The 12,976-nt window shown below is 42.1% G+C and overlaps 1 protein-coding gene and 1 pseudogene across 6 annotated transcripts in view; one reads left to right on the forward strand and one right to left on the reverse strand.

The window, feature by feature from the left end:
• Positions 1-12,976, forward strand: part of USP40 (ubiquitin specific peptidase 40) — a 92,236-nt gene that overhangs the window by 76,874 nt on the left and 2,386 nt on the right. For all 6 annotated transcript variants that reach the window (XM_032636878.1, XM_032636876.1, XM_032636880.1 and 3 more), the window contains 6 exons: positions 1,460-1,554; positions 2,862-2,980; positions 7,608-7,673; positions 9,909-10,119; positions 10,259-10,354; positions 11,857-11,951. In XM_032636878.1, the coding sequence (XP_032492769.1) occupies positions 1,460-1,554; positions 2,862-2,980; positions 7,608-7,673; positions 9,909-10,119; positions 10,259-10,354; positions 11,857-11,951 (682 nt within the window). The remainder of the gene's footprint in view (positions 1-1,459; positions 1,555-2,861; positions 2,981-7,607; positions 7,674-9,908; positions 10,120-10,258; positions 10,355-11,856; positions 11,952-12,976) is intronic.
• The window catches only part of LOC116756491, a 264,380-nt pseudogene that overhangs the window by 53,474 nt on the left and 197,930 nt on the right, over positions 1-12,976 (reverse strand).

Consider the following 12,976-nt stretch of genomic DNA (forward strand, 5'->3'; position numbering starts at 1 on the left):
TCCACAGGCAGAATTCAGCACACACGTCATGATGAGCAAAGGCAGGGGGTTTGAATTGCCATTGTAAAAAGTGGGTTTCCACTTCATTATAAGAAGACACAAGTTAATCTCCTTTGTAACTGTAGATAAAGAGAATATATTTTTAGTAGGACCAAGGTTTTATATTTTTTTCCTTTTATCATGCTTAATAATTTAGCTTTTTTAATGCCTTGAAGTATTATATACTTACATTTCTTTTTATCTTTCAAAATTCAGTACTGAAACTAGCATAAATGATCTCCTTACTTTTTGAAGTTAGGATTATATGTATAGAGCAATAAAATACTTCATGTTGAACTAGCTATGAAATTGGCATTAAGTTATTTTTTGTTTGAGTTATATTAGACATGTTAAACAATTCTAAAAATGATTTTGTGATAGAATAATAGTTACAACTTAAAAAGCAGTGTGTTTCTCCATGAAAGTAAAGAAAACAGTTCATTTTTTTGGTAGTCCTTCTGTATCACAACATATGGCAAATATTTTTATTTCTGAGAATTTCCTAAAAGTGTCTTTCACGTAGTACCAGCTTACAGCATCCTTAGACACAAGAAGGACCACTCATGAAGAGAGCTTTTTTACTTAATTTACTTATAATTAATTTCCTATTACGTATTAGCAGTGTGCCCAGCAGTAAGCAAAGACATTTAACTAAAGCAAAAATGAGTCAAATTACTGATTTCAAATTTAGTTATCAACTTTTATATCCAGAGTTTTATAGGAGAGCATTTTGTTTTCCCCTTTTTAAAACTAATGTAGAAAGGCCTTCTTATTGTCAATAATTCTTTCAGTCAGTAAACATTTATTGGACATTTATTGTGTGGCACCCACCATTCCTGGCACTGGAGAGACAAACAAGGTAGATGACCTGTTCTCTCTTGAAAATCATATTCTGTAGGGGAGACAGATTAGGTTAAAATATATATATATATATATATATATATATATATATATATATATATATGTATATGTATATGTAAAAAAACACATGTATACACACACATAAGAAAACAGACAGACAAAAGGGTAACAAGTTGGGACAAGTGTTATGAGAGAGAAACAGGTTAAATAAAAGATGAGAGCAGGGCAGAGTATCCAACCAGCAGAGTCCTCTTTGAGGAAGGAGAGGGTGTGGGAAAGAGCATTCCAGGTAGACAGCCCAAGTGTAAAATTCCTCAAAGCCATTCTAGTGAGAAGACCTGGTGCTGTGCCCACAGCATGCTCCCTGGCTGCCCATCTACTGGGCCCTGCTTCCTCCCCATGAAGTCCTGAGGGGCTGACCCGAGGAATTCAGATTCTGAGTTGCTTGGATGGAATTGTACTAAACCCGTTTGCAGTATCAAAACGTGGCCTGTATTTCAGAAATAAGAGCTAAGTACGTCTAAAGCTCCTGTCAAACATCTTGCTCTGTCCTTTGTAGATGCTCCCAGTGACGTGCATGCAGAAGTTTCCCTCCGCTACTTGGGAGACGTTGAAATCTCAGAAGATGCTACGTTGGGGGAGCTGAAGTCTCAGGTCAGCCTTCCTCCTGCAGCGCGTACCTTACTGGTGATCTGGCTGCTTCTAGTGCGATATTAATATATTCTTCTATTTCCTCTTCCCTCAATTACAGTCTGTTCTGATAGGGCATGTGTTATATGCCATGTTCAGTGGTGAGTACCCAACAGGCCACACACACATATTGCTCAGACAGCTCCTTGGGTTTGCTTCTACCAGTTGCCCGTGGCTTTCATTTATCCCCTCTCTGACAGGCATGCTGTGCTTTCATTTGAAATCTCCTCAGTGACTTGCAGCTTATGTTCATTTTGATTTTTTAGGGAAACATTTGTTGGAACATTTGTAAAGCATTCACTTTACTCCTTTATTTACATTGTTTTTGTGTCATTGTGATTCATGTGTTAAATGTTGTTAGTAAAAGCTGTGTGGTCAGTTGCCCAGGAGGTCAGAATATCAGCTTTATGTTAAACTAGATACTGTATTGTTTTCCTGGACATTAATACAGACACAGTGTTCTGTCCAAATGGAAAGGCCGGATTGAATACAACACACAATGCTTAAGAAGCATCTTATTCTCATTGGATTAAAATGAACATCCCTTCTTGCTCTTAAAGGAAACAGTGTAGGTGCATGTAAGGTGAATATCAGTCATTGATTGACTTCTGTGTGTCCTCAATATCTGAAATACCTTCCGCAAAAAAACAAATGGTCTCATTCTAATAAGAACAAGTAGAAAGAGACTTCTTTTCTTAGATTAGATTAAAAGATACAAAATTGATGTTTCTAGATTTAAAACGGATGAATATTGGCCACTTTATATACTACAGCCTAAGTATATAAATAGTTATCCACCCCTACAGAACTAGTCCAGCGGTTTGGGCCTAGCATTTGGATCCAGAGATTCTGAAATATTTCAAAATCAGAAGTTATTTCCATGGCAGAGCAAACTTTGTTGAATTATATGAGCACAGATGGAAGTTGAAGATGAGTCCTTGCTTTTATTAGAGAGGCCTCTGCTCTTGAGTTATATAGTCATATAGAAATTAACTTTAAAGTTTCATTTTCTAAAACATAATCATTGAAAAGGAGCTTTTGGCTTAGATTTAGAAACAGAAAAATCTCTCAGGCTGATTTCAGTAGAGAGGAATACAGAAATTACTCAGGGTTAATTTCATTTAAACAATATTCCTGTGGATTTTTTGGGTAGATATTATCATTACCTAAGATACTCTTTCCCTTAAATGTCATTGTGTAGCGCTTCATTTTTTTTCCCTAAAGCAGTCTGTTTTTAAGAGTGCTTTCTCCAATGTCTGTTTCTTTTCTAGGCCATGACCTTGCCCTCCTTCTTGGAGTTTTCCATCCCATCGCCTGCCTTCCTTAGAGCCTGGACGGTGGAAAGTAGGCGCCCCGGCAGGCTCTTAAGAGTCCACTGTCAGCGGCTCAGGTAGGGTTCTCAGTGAACACTCCACAACAGCCCGTTCTAGGTCATTCCACATTTGTCGTGTCGATGATACTTTTTATCATAAACTCTGAGACAACTTCAGTTTCTCATATTAAGTATAAATGTAGTTTTATCTGTTTTTACTGTGGTCCAGAGACTGTGAACAAAATTTTGATTGTTTTTCCCCCCAGCTTTATTGAGATATAATTGCCATATAACACTGTATAAATTTAAGGTGTACAACCTATTGATTTGACAGACGTATAATGCAGAATGATTACCACCATAGCATTAGCGAACAACCTCCATCACGTCATATAATCGCCATTTCCTTTTTGTGAGAACATTTAAGATCTACTTTCTTATTAGCAACTTTCAAGTATATAATTCAGTGTTATAAGATGAATGTGTTCTGGGGATGTCATGTACAGCATGTTGATTATAGTTTATAATTGGAAGTATGTACCCTTTGACCAACATCTCCCCTTTTCAGCCAGTCCCAGTCCCTGGTAACCACCATCCTAGTCCCTGTTTCTATTAGTTCAGCTTTTGTAGATTCCACATATAAGTGATATCATACAGCAGTTGTCTTATCTCACTTAGCATAATGCCCTCAGTGTCCATCCACGTTGTCTCAAACAACAGGATGTCCTTCTTTCTTATGACTGACTGATATTCCTTTGCGTGTGTATGAGTGTATGTACACGTACATACATACACCACATCTTTATCCATTCATTGGTTAACAGACACTAGGTTTTTCCATATCTTGCCTACTGTGCATAATGCTGCAATAAACATGGGAGTGCAGATAATCTCTTCGAGATCCTGTTTTCATTTCCTTTGGTGAGGTACCCAGAAGTGGGATTGATGGATCATATGGTAGTTCTATTTTTAATTTTTTGAGTAACCTCCATACTGTTTTTCCATAGTGGCTGAACCAATTTACATACCCACCAGCATTGAACAAGGGCTCCCTTTCCTCCACATCCTCAAAAACACTTGCTGTCTCTTGTCTTTTTGATGATAAGCATTCTAACAGGTGTGAGATGATACCTCATTGTGGTTTCGATTTGCATCTCCCTGATGATTAATGATGTTGAGTACCTTTTCATGTACCTGTTGGCCATTAGTATGTCTTCTTTAAAAAAAAAAGTCTGTTCACGCCCTCTGCCATTTTTAAATCAGATTGTTTGCTTTTTGCTATTGAGTTGTATGAGTTCTCTACGTACTTTGTTTTTTGTTGTTCTTTTTTTTTTGCGGTACGCGGGCCTCTCACTGTCGTGGCCTCTCCCGTTGCGGAGCACAGGCTCCGGACGCGCAGGCTCAGCGGCCATGGCTCACGGGCCCAGCCGCTCCGTGGCATGTGGGATCTTCCCAGTCCGGGGCATGAACCCGTGTCTCCTGCATTGGCAGGCAGACTCTCAACCACTGCGCCACCAGGGAAGCCCTCTATATACTTTGAATATTAACCCCTTAGATTTGCAAATACTTTCTGCTGCTTCATAGGTTGCCTTTTCATTTTGTTGATGGTTTCTTTTGCTGTGCAGAAGCTTTTTATTTTGATGTAGTCCCGCTTGTTTATTTTTGCTTTTATTGCTCTTGCTTTTGGTGTCAAATCCAGAAAATCATTGCCAAGGCTGATGTCAAGGAGCTTACTCTTCTTCTAGGAGTTTTACAATTTCAGGTCTTAACGTTCAAATCTTTTAATCTATTTTAAGTTGATTTTTGCATAAGGTGTAAGATAGGGGTGTAGTTTCGTTCCTTTGCATGAGACTGTCCAGTTCCCCCCAGCACCACTTATTGAAGAGACTCTTTTCCCCATTGTGTGTTCTTGGCTCCTGTGTCATAAATTAATTGACGATATATGCATGCGTTTATTTCTGGGCTCTCTGTTGTGTTCTTTTTTTTTCCTTTGGCCATGCAGTGTGGCATGTGGGATGTTAGTTCCCTGACCAGGGATCGAACCCATGCCCCCTGCAGTGGAAGTGAGTGAGGAGTCTTAACCACCGGACCACCAGGGAAGTCCCTTTTTTGGGTTCCACTGATGTATATGTCTGTGTTTATGCCGGTACTATACCGTTTTGATTACTATAGCTTTATAGTATAGTTTGAAATGAGGGAGCATGATGCCATCAGCTTTCTTCTTCTTTTTTTTTGTTTTTATTTATATTTTGGCTGAGTTGGGTCTGTTGCTTCATGCGGGCTTTCTCTAATTGCGGCCAGCAGGGGCTACTCTTCGTTGCGGTGCGAGGGATTTTCATTGCAGTGGCTTCTCTTGTTGCAGAGCACAGGCTCTAGGTGCGCAGGCTTCAGTAGTTGTGACTCATGGGCTATAGAGCGCAGGCTCAGTAGTTGTGGCGAACGGGCTTAGTTGCTCCGCGGCACGTGGGATCTTCCCAGACCGGGGCACGAACCCGTGTCCCCTGCATCGGCAGGTGGACTCTCAACCACTGTGCCACCAGGGAAGCCCTCAAAGAATTTTTTTGTAGACCTTGGAAGATATTGCTCTTTTTTTTTTTTTTTTACATCTTTATTGGAGTATAATTGCTTCACAATGGTGTGTTAGTTTCTGCTTTATAACAAAGTGAATCAGTTATACATATACATATGTTCCCGTATCTCTTCCTTTTTGCGTCTCCCTCCCTCCCACCCTCCCTATCCCACCCCTCCAGGCAGTCACAAAGCACCAAGCTGATCTCCCTGTGCTATGCGGCTGCTTCCCACTAGCTATCTACCTTAACGTTTGGTAGTGTATATATGTCCATGGGCAGGTGGATTCTTAACCACTGCGCTACGAGGGGAGCCCTGTTCTTCTTTCTTAAGAAAAGATTGCTTTGGCTATTCAGGGTCTTTTGTGGGTCTGTACCAATTTTAGAACTGTTTTTTCTGTTTCTAATTGAAAAATGCTTTTGATATTTTGATAAGGATTGCACTGAATTTGTAGATTGTTTTGGGTAGTATGGACATTTTAACAATGTTCTTCCAATCCATGACGATGGAATAGCTTTCCATTTATTTGAATCTTCAGTTTCTTTCATCAGTGCCTTATAGTTTTCAGTATACAGATCTTTTACCTCCTTGGTTAAATTTATTCCGAAGTATTTTATTCTTTTTGATGCTGTTGGAAATGGGATTGTTTTCTTAATTTCTCTTTCTGATAATTTACTGTTGGTATATAAAATGCAGCTGATATTTACATATTGATTTTGTATCCCACAACTTTACTGAATTCATTTATTAGTTTTAACAGATTTTTGGTGGAGTCTTTAGAGTTTTCTATAAATATCATGTAATCTGCAGATGGAGACAACTTTACTTCATTCTTTCCAGTCTGGATGCCTTTTATTTTTTTTTTTTTCTTGTCTAATTGCTCTGGCTAGTACTTCCACCAATGTGTTGCATATGAGTGGCAAGAGTGGGCATCCTTGTGTTATTCCTGATTTCAGAGGAAAAGTTTTCAGCTTTTCACCATTGAGTATGATACTAGCCATGGGCTTTTCATATATGGCCTTTATTGCATCGAGGTACATTCCCTCTATATCCAGTTTGTTGAGAATTTTTAACATGAAAGAATGTCAAATGCTTTTTCTGCATCTGTTGAGACGATCATATGATTTTCTTCCTTCATTCTGTTAACGTGGTTGTATCACACCAATTGATTTGCGAATGTTCAACCATCTTTGCATCCCTTGCAGAAATCCCACTTGATCATGGTGTATGATCCTTTTAATGTACTGTTGAATTTGGTTTGCTAATTATTTCTTTGAGGATTTTTGCATTTATGTTCATCAAGGATATTGGCCTTTAATTTTCTTTTCTTATAATGTCCTTGTCTGGTTTTGATATCAAGGTAATGCTGGCCTCATAAAATGAGTTTGGAAGTGTTCCCTCCTGTTCTGTTTTTTTTTTTTTTGGAAGAGTTTGGGAAGGATTGGTATTATTTCTGCTTTTGGTAGAATACATCAGTAAAGCCATCTGGTCCTCAACTTTTTTTTTGTTAGGAGGTTTTTGATTACTGATTCAATCTTTTTTTTCCTTAATAAATGTATTTTATTTTTGGTTGCGTTGGGTCTTTGTTGCTGCGCGCAGGCTTTCTCTAGTTGCGGCGAGTGCGGGCTTCTCATTGCGGTGGCTTCTCGTTGCAGAGCACAGGCTCTAGGTGTGCAGGCTTCAGCAGTTGCAGCACGTGGGCTCAGTAATTGTGGCTTGCAGTCTCTAGAGCGCAGGCTCAGTAGTTGTGGCTCACGGGCTTAGTTGCTCCGCAGCATGTGGGATCTTCCCGGACCAGGGCTCGAACCCGTGTCCCCCGCATTGGCAGGTGGATTCTTAACCACTGTGCCACCAGGGAAGCCCCCGATTCAATCTTCTTACTCATAATTAGTCTGTTCAGAATTTCTGTTTCTTTATGATTCAGTCTTGGTAGGTTGTATGTTTCTAGGAATTTATCCATTTCTTCTGCATTGTTCAATTTTTTGGTGTATAATTGTTCATGGTAGTCTCTTAAATTTTGAGTGTTCTTATATGGTATAATATTTCACTTAAGAATACTTGAAATTGGTTAAGAAAAAAACTTTGAAAAAATTAAGTGATATGTCATTCAATATTATTTTGTTTCATTTGTTATCAGGGAATATAAATTGGGACAGAGAACTGAGATCTGCTTAGAGCCCCTTCAGAAAGAAGAAAACTTGGGGTAAGACGTCCTACTACACATACAAAATTATACACTTGTCTGATCCCAATGGATAGTTTTACTGTTGATTAAGGTGTTAAATTTTTTAAGTGTTTTTTTCACTGCTTCTAAGGAGTCTGGCAACTTAAAACAGATTGTGTTCTAGAAATGTGTTTGTATGTCTGGTGTCTAGATCTTAGAACTCATTTTTCCATAAAAACAGAATTTTTCAGGAAGTCCCAATGCATGTTGAACCCATAATGATCTTGAAGTATAAGCAAGGTGCTCATCCCAAGCTCTTACCAGTGCCTGCAGACAGTCTGTTGTCAAACCAGTTGATAGTAACACCTGACATGCTGCCCCTTGTCCTGCTTTTTTCACCCTAATATCACCTGACATGCACTTATTGAATTATCAATTATTATCCGTCTCCCACTACTAGACTGTAAGTTTTGTGAGGGTGAGCACTTCATTTTTTGGTCACTGCTGCCTCCCCAGTACCTAGGACAGTGCCTTTGTCATAGTCAGTAATTATTTATGGAATAAAGAAGCACCCCAAAGTTGTCCACGTTCCAACCTACCTATTCTTTTTTTCATTATAGGACATTCTTTTATAAGACATTTTTGTCAGTAAAACCAAATACTAAGATTCTTTTACCTGATGTGACACGATGATTCTTATTGTCCTCCTGTTGCGTAACAGCTCTACTCTTTCAACCGTGTGACCTTCATTTTATCCCACTGCTTTATAAAAATGCATTCTTAATGCAAATTGTATTACTGGGAATAGTTTCCTGGAGGGGAGTTTCTGGATCAAATGGTATGGACATTTTAAACCTCTTATTTGTTAAATTCCTTTCCAGGTAAGTTATACCATTATGTTTCCACAAGCTGTGTTTCTAAGTATTTATTTCACCTCACCATCAAACCATCATTGGATGTTGTCATTGTTTAAATGTTTGCTAAATTGATAAATGAAAAATGGTTATCTTGTCTCATCTAGTAAGATTAGGGTGTTTGTTGAAAGGCTTGTAAACCATTTGTATTTTGTGAGTGAGTGAATTGTTTCATATATTTTGCCTGTTTCATTTGGGGTCTTAGAAAAAAGTCTAATTTGTGTGAGCTCCTTCTATAATATAGATTATATTACATAATATAAACGGACCCTCTGTCATGTTTGTCGTGAGCAGTGTCCTTTTGAGGACCATGCTGTGCACTTTCTCAGCCCCCTTCCCCGCTTCTGTCCTTGACTGACCCCCGGAGCGCTCTTGCCCCTGCTCAGCGAGGACCCTGGCTCCTCGTGGTCTTCACCCAGACTCTGTCACCTCCTTGGCAGCTCCTGCATCTACACTGACCACAGTTTGTATGCTCTGGGACCTCAGCTCTGCTCACTGACCTCAGCAACACCTACAGCCTCTCAAAAATTCCTTCTTGACCACAGTCCCCCGCTTTCAGTCCAATCTCCTAATGCACTGGGCCCTCGCTCTCCCTGCGTTGCCTGTTTCCTCCAATTGTGTTACCCTTTCTTTGGATAAAAACACTAGTATAATAGAAACACAGCATTAAAATCGTTCATTCTCTCACCATCCTTAAAGTTTTCATTTCTCCTCTCCACCTTCCAGTTCTTATCTGTAGCTTTTATTTCACATCCTATCTAAAACAGTCTCCATACGTCTAAATTTCTTTCCGACCTTTCTGAATGTTTCTCCTCTTTCTCTTCCTTCAAGGACCTCGTATCTGTGCTCATCTCCTGCAAAGGTTTCCTTTGCTCTTACAACTACACCCATCATCTTCTCTTCCTAACTCTAAGCCCTCTGTTTCTTCTCCCTGGCTAAGTTTTCTGCCAGCTTCACAGATTCTGGTTCTGAAATCAGCGTTTCCTAGGAAGTCGCCATAGCGGGAAACCCCTCTTCCCCTTCATCACCGGGATAGCCCTGCCAGCCCTTTCAGCTCTGTCTCCAGTCCTCTTCCCTGCGTGCCCCACTGAGGAACTTCTTCCTCCGCCTTCAGCCTTGCCTGCTGCCTCCCCAGGGACCCAGCTGTGGACTCAGAATGGGAGCTCACCTCCATTCTGGGTCAGGACTGAAGAAAATCAAAGTAAAGGTTTCCCACTAGCATTCAGGGTTTAAGGAAAATCTCTCCTTATAAAAAAACTCAGAAGAGTCAGAGGAGAAGCTATGCCGTTCACAACTGCTGTGGTTATTGCATGTTTCCCATTTTGCTGTAAATCTGACATGTGACTGTTTTCTGACGCAGCCCCCAGCACGTGCTGCTGAGGACACAGATGCGCCTCCCTGGCAAGAGGGCGTATGCCTTGCCCGTGGACTTGGTGTGGGACACTGCCCGAGGCTGGACGGCCGGCTCCCTGAGGCACCAAGTGGCCGATTTCTATTCTCTTCCTGTGGAGAAAATTGAAATTGCCAAATACCTTCCTGAAAAGTTTGAGTGGCTTCCAGTACCTAGCTGGGTAAAGCTGTGGGGCTCCCTCAGGGAAGTCGGGACTCACTGGCATAGTGAATAATTAACTGCAGTTTTCCACAGACAGGGAATTTAGTAAGAATTTGAGATTGAGTTTTCTTTATTCAAGATACTTAATTTTTCTGTAGAACCAGCAAATTACCAAGAGGAAAAAGAAGAAAAAGCAAGATAATTTGCAGGGGGCGCCTTATCACTTGAAAGATGGAGATACTATTGGCATTAAGGTACGTTTTTAACAGTAAATTTAGCACTTTGACAAAACACCAGAATCAAATGATTTTGTAGAGAAGTTTTATCAAATCTTCAAGGCATAGATAATCCCATTTAATATAAATTGTTTCAAATAGTGGGGGGAAAAAAGAGGGAAAGCAGACAACTCATTTTTAAATAAATAAATTTTATTCACGGGCTCTAGAGCGCAGCCTCAGTAGTTGTGGCGCATGGGCTTAGCTGCTTTGCGGCATGTGGGATCTTCCTGGACCAGGGATCGAACCCGTGTCCCCTGCATTGTCAGGCGGATTCTTAACCACTGCACCACCAGGGAAGCCCCCAGAGAACTCATTTTATGAGGCCAGTAGAACCTCAATACCAAAAGCTTAATTTTGGGTCTGACTTGAATGAAAATGCTCTGAAGTTTTATCACTAAGTGTGTTGTTGTAGGTTTTATGTAGGTACCTGTATTAGGTTAAGACATTTCCTTCCATTCCTAGTTTACTCTAAGTTCTTTTTTTTTAAATCATGAATGAGCACTGGATTTTTTTTTTTTTTTTGCGTTACGCGGGCCTCTCTGTTGTGGCCTCTCCCGTCACGGAGCACAGGCTCCGGACGCGCAGGTTCAGCGGCCATGGCTCACGGGCCCAGCCGCTCCGCGGCATGTGGGATCTTCCCGGACCGGGGCACGAACCCACGTCCCCTGCATCGGCAGGCGGACTCTCAGCCACTGCGCCACCAGGGAAGCCCTGGATTTTTAAATATTAATTTTTTTTAAATATTAAATTTTATTCTGTGCTTTTTCTGCATCTGTTTAATTAGCTATATCGTTTTTCTTCTTCAGTCTGGTAATGTAGTGTTATTACATAAACATGTTCTCAACACCGAGCCGTCCTTGCATTCCTTGGACAAACCTACTTTGTTGTCATATAATAACATTTTTTGTATTAAGGGTGGTGAATGATTTAAATCCTTAACTTAAGAATTAATAATTTATTAATATTAAATTATTTATATTAAGGAATAAGTATTCCCTTAATCACCACTTCTGTTCAACATTGTACTAAAGAATGGGACCAATGTAATATGACCTTCCACCCAACAAAGAAAAGCAAATAAATAAACAAAAAAAATTGCAAGATAGGTAAAAGAAATTCTAAAAGGAAAATACAAAACTGTTCTTAGTTTTTCTACAGTCAAACCATCAGCTCTGTTTAAGAGGGTTCAAAAGGTTGTAAGATTGGGCTTCCCTGGTGGCGCAGTGGTTGGGAGTCCGCCTGCCGATGCAGGGGACGCGGGTTCGTGCCCCGGTCCGGGAAGATCCCACATGCCGCGGAGCGGCTGGGCCCGTGAGCCATGGCCGCTGAGCCTGCACATCCGGAGCCTGTGCTCCACAACGGGAGAGGCCACAACAGTGAGAGGCCCACATAACACAAAAAAAAACCCCAAAAAAACAAAAAAACGTAGACTAAAAAGATGTCTGAAAACATTGCTCGTTAATTATTTTGAAATGCAGAATCTCCTGGCTGACGATGATGATGATTTCAGCACAGTCAGAGATGACATTGGAAGAGAAAAACAGAAAGCGTTTGCTCTGGGGAAAAACAAGAGGTAAGTTAGGGTCCTCACCTACGTGACAGATTCCACCGCGACCCCCAGGCGCTGGCGCGCCTGCTCTCTCTGGAAAGCTCCTGACTGAGGTGTGGAAAGAAACAGCGGAGCCCTCCTCCCTGCCTGCGCTTGCCCACCTTCTCTCCATCACCTCCTAGAGTGGCTTCCTGGGGACCGTGCAGGAGGAACCTGGGCGCAGCTCACTGCGAGGAGGAGGCCCCTCCCCGAGCTCCGGGTCTCGTTCTCCCTCCGCCGGGGCCCTGTTCCTGCAGTCAGCCTCCCCCATCCCTGAGTCTCTTCCTTCAGACACCTGCCCTGGCTTGTCTAGGGTTCACGCTTCCTGACCCTGCTCCAGCTGTGTCCTCCTGCTGTAACCTCCGTCACTTCTCCGTCACTCTCCACCCCGTCTGTCCCCTCCAGGCAGCCAGCCAGGTTGCTCACCCAGCCGACCCTCCCCTTGGAGGGAGCTCCCTCCCCATCCATCTTCCTCGCTCTGCTCTGCCCGAGCCACGTCACCTTGGGGGGGTTCGCTCCTTCCTCTTCTGTTCACAGCCCGGCTCTCTCCTGGCCTCCAGACCACAGACACCTATCAGAATCTACTGGAACCTTCCACCAGTGCTGATACTTCAACCTCCACGTGCCTGGGCCTGGCTCCCACCACCGTGGTCTGCATAGTCACCCGCTCGCAGGCCACACCAGGGGTGCGGGTGGTCGTCCTGATCTGTCCCCACTTCCCAGTCTCCTGAGGTCTTGTGTCCTGTCCCCGTCCTCATTGCTTCTGGCTTGGTGGCCTCTCCTCTCTGCAGTAGCCTTTGAACCAGGCTGCCTGCCTGGCCCTGCCCCTGCTCACCTCAGCCTTCCTCTCCTCCCACCTTCCACAGCTTGGGTACCAAGTGTCAGGCGTTGTGATGGCAGCAAGAAGACATGCCCTCCGCCTGGCATGCAGGACAGGGAAGCGAGGGCCGGGGTGGAGGTGGTGTCCCCCAGGTGTGTGACCCTGTAACCATGTGCGGAGCTGGGCGTTG

The sequence above is a fragment of the Phocoena sinus genome, chromosome 7, assembly GCF_008692025.1.
Source record: "Phocoena sinus isolate mPhoSin1 chromosome 7, mPhoSin1.pri, whole genome shotgun sequence".
In the NCBI taxonomy this organism is placed as follows: domain Eukaryota; kingdom Metazoa; phylum Chordata; class Mammalia; order Artiodactyla; family Phocoenidae; genus Phocoena; species Phocoena sinus.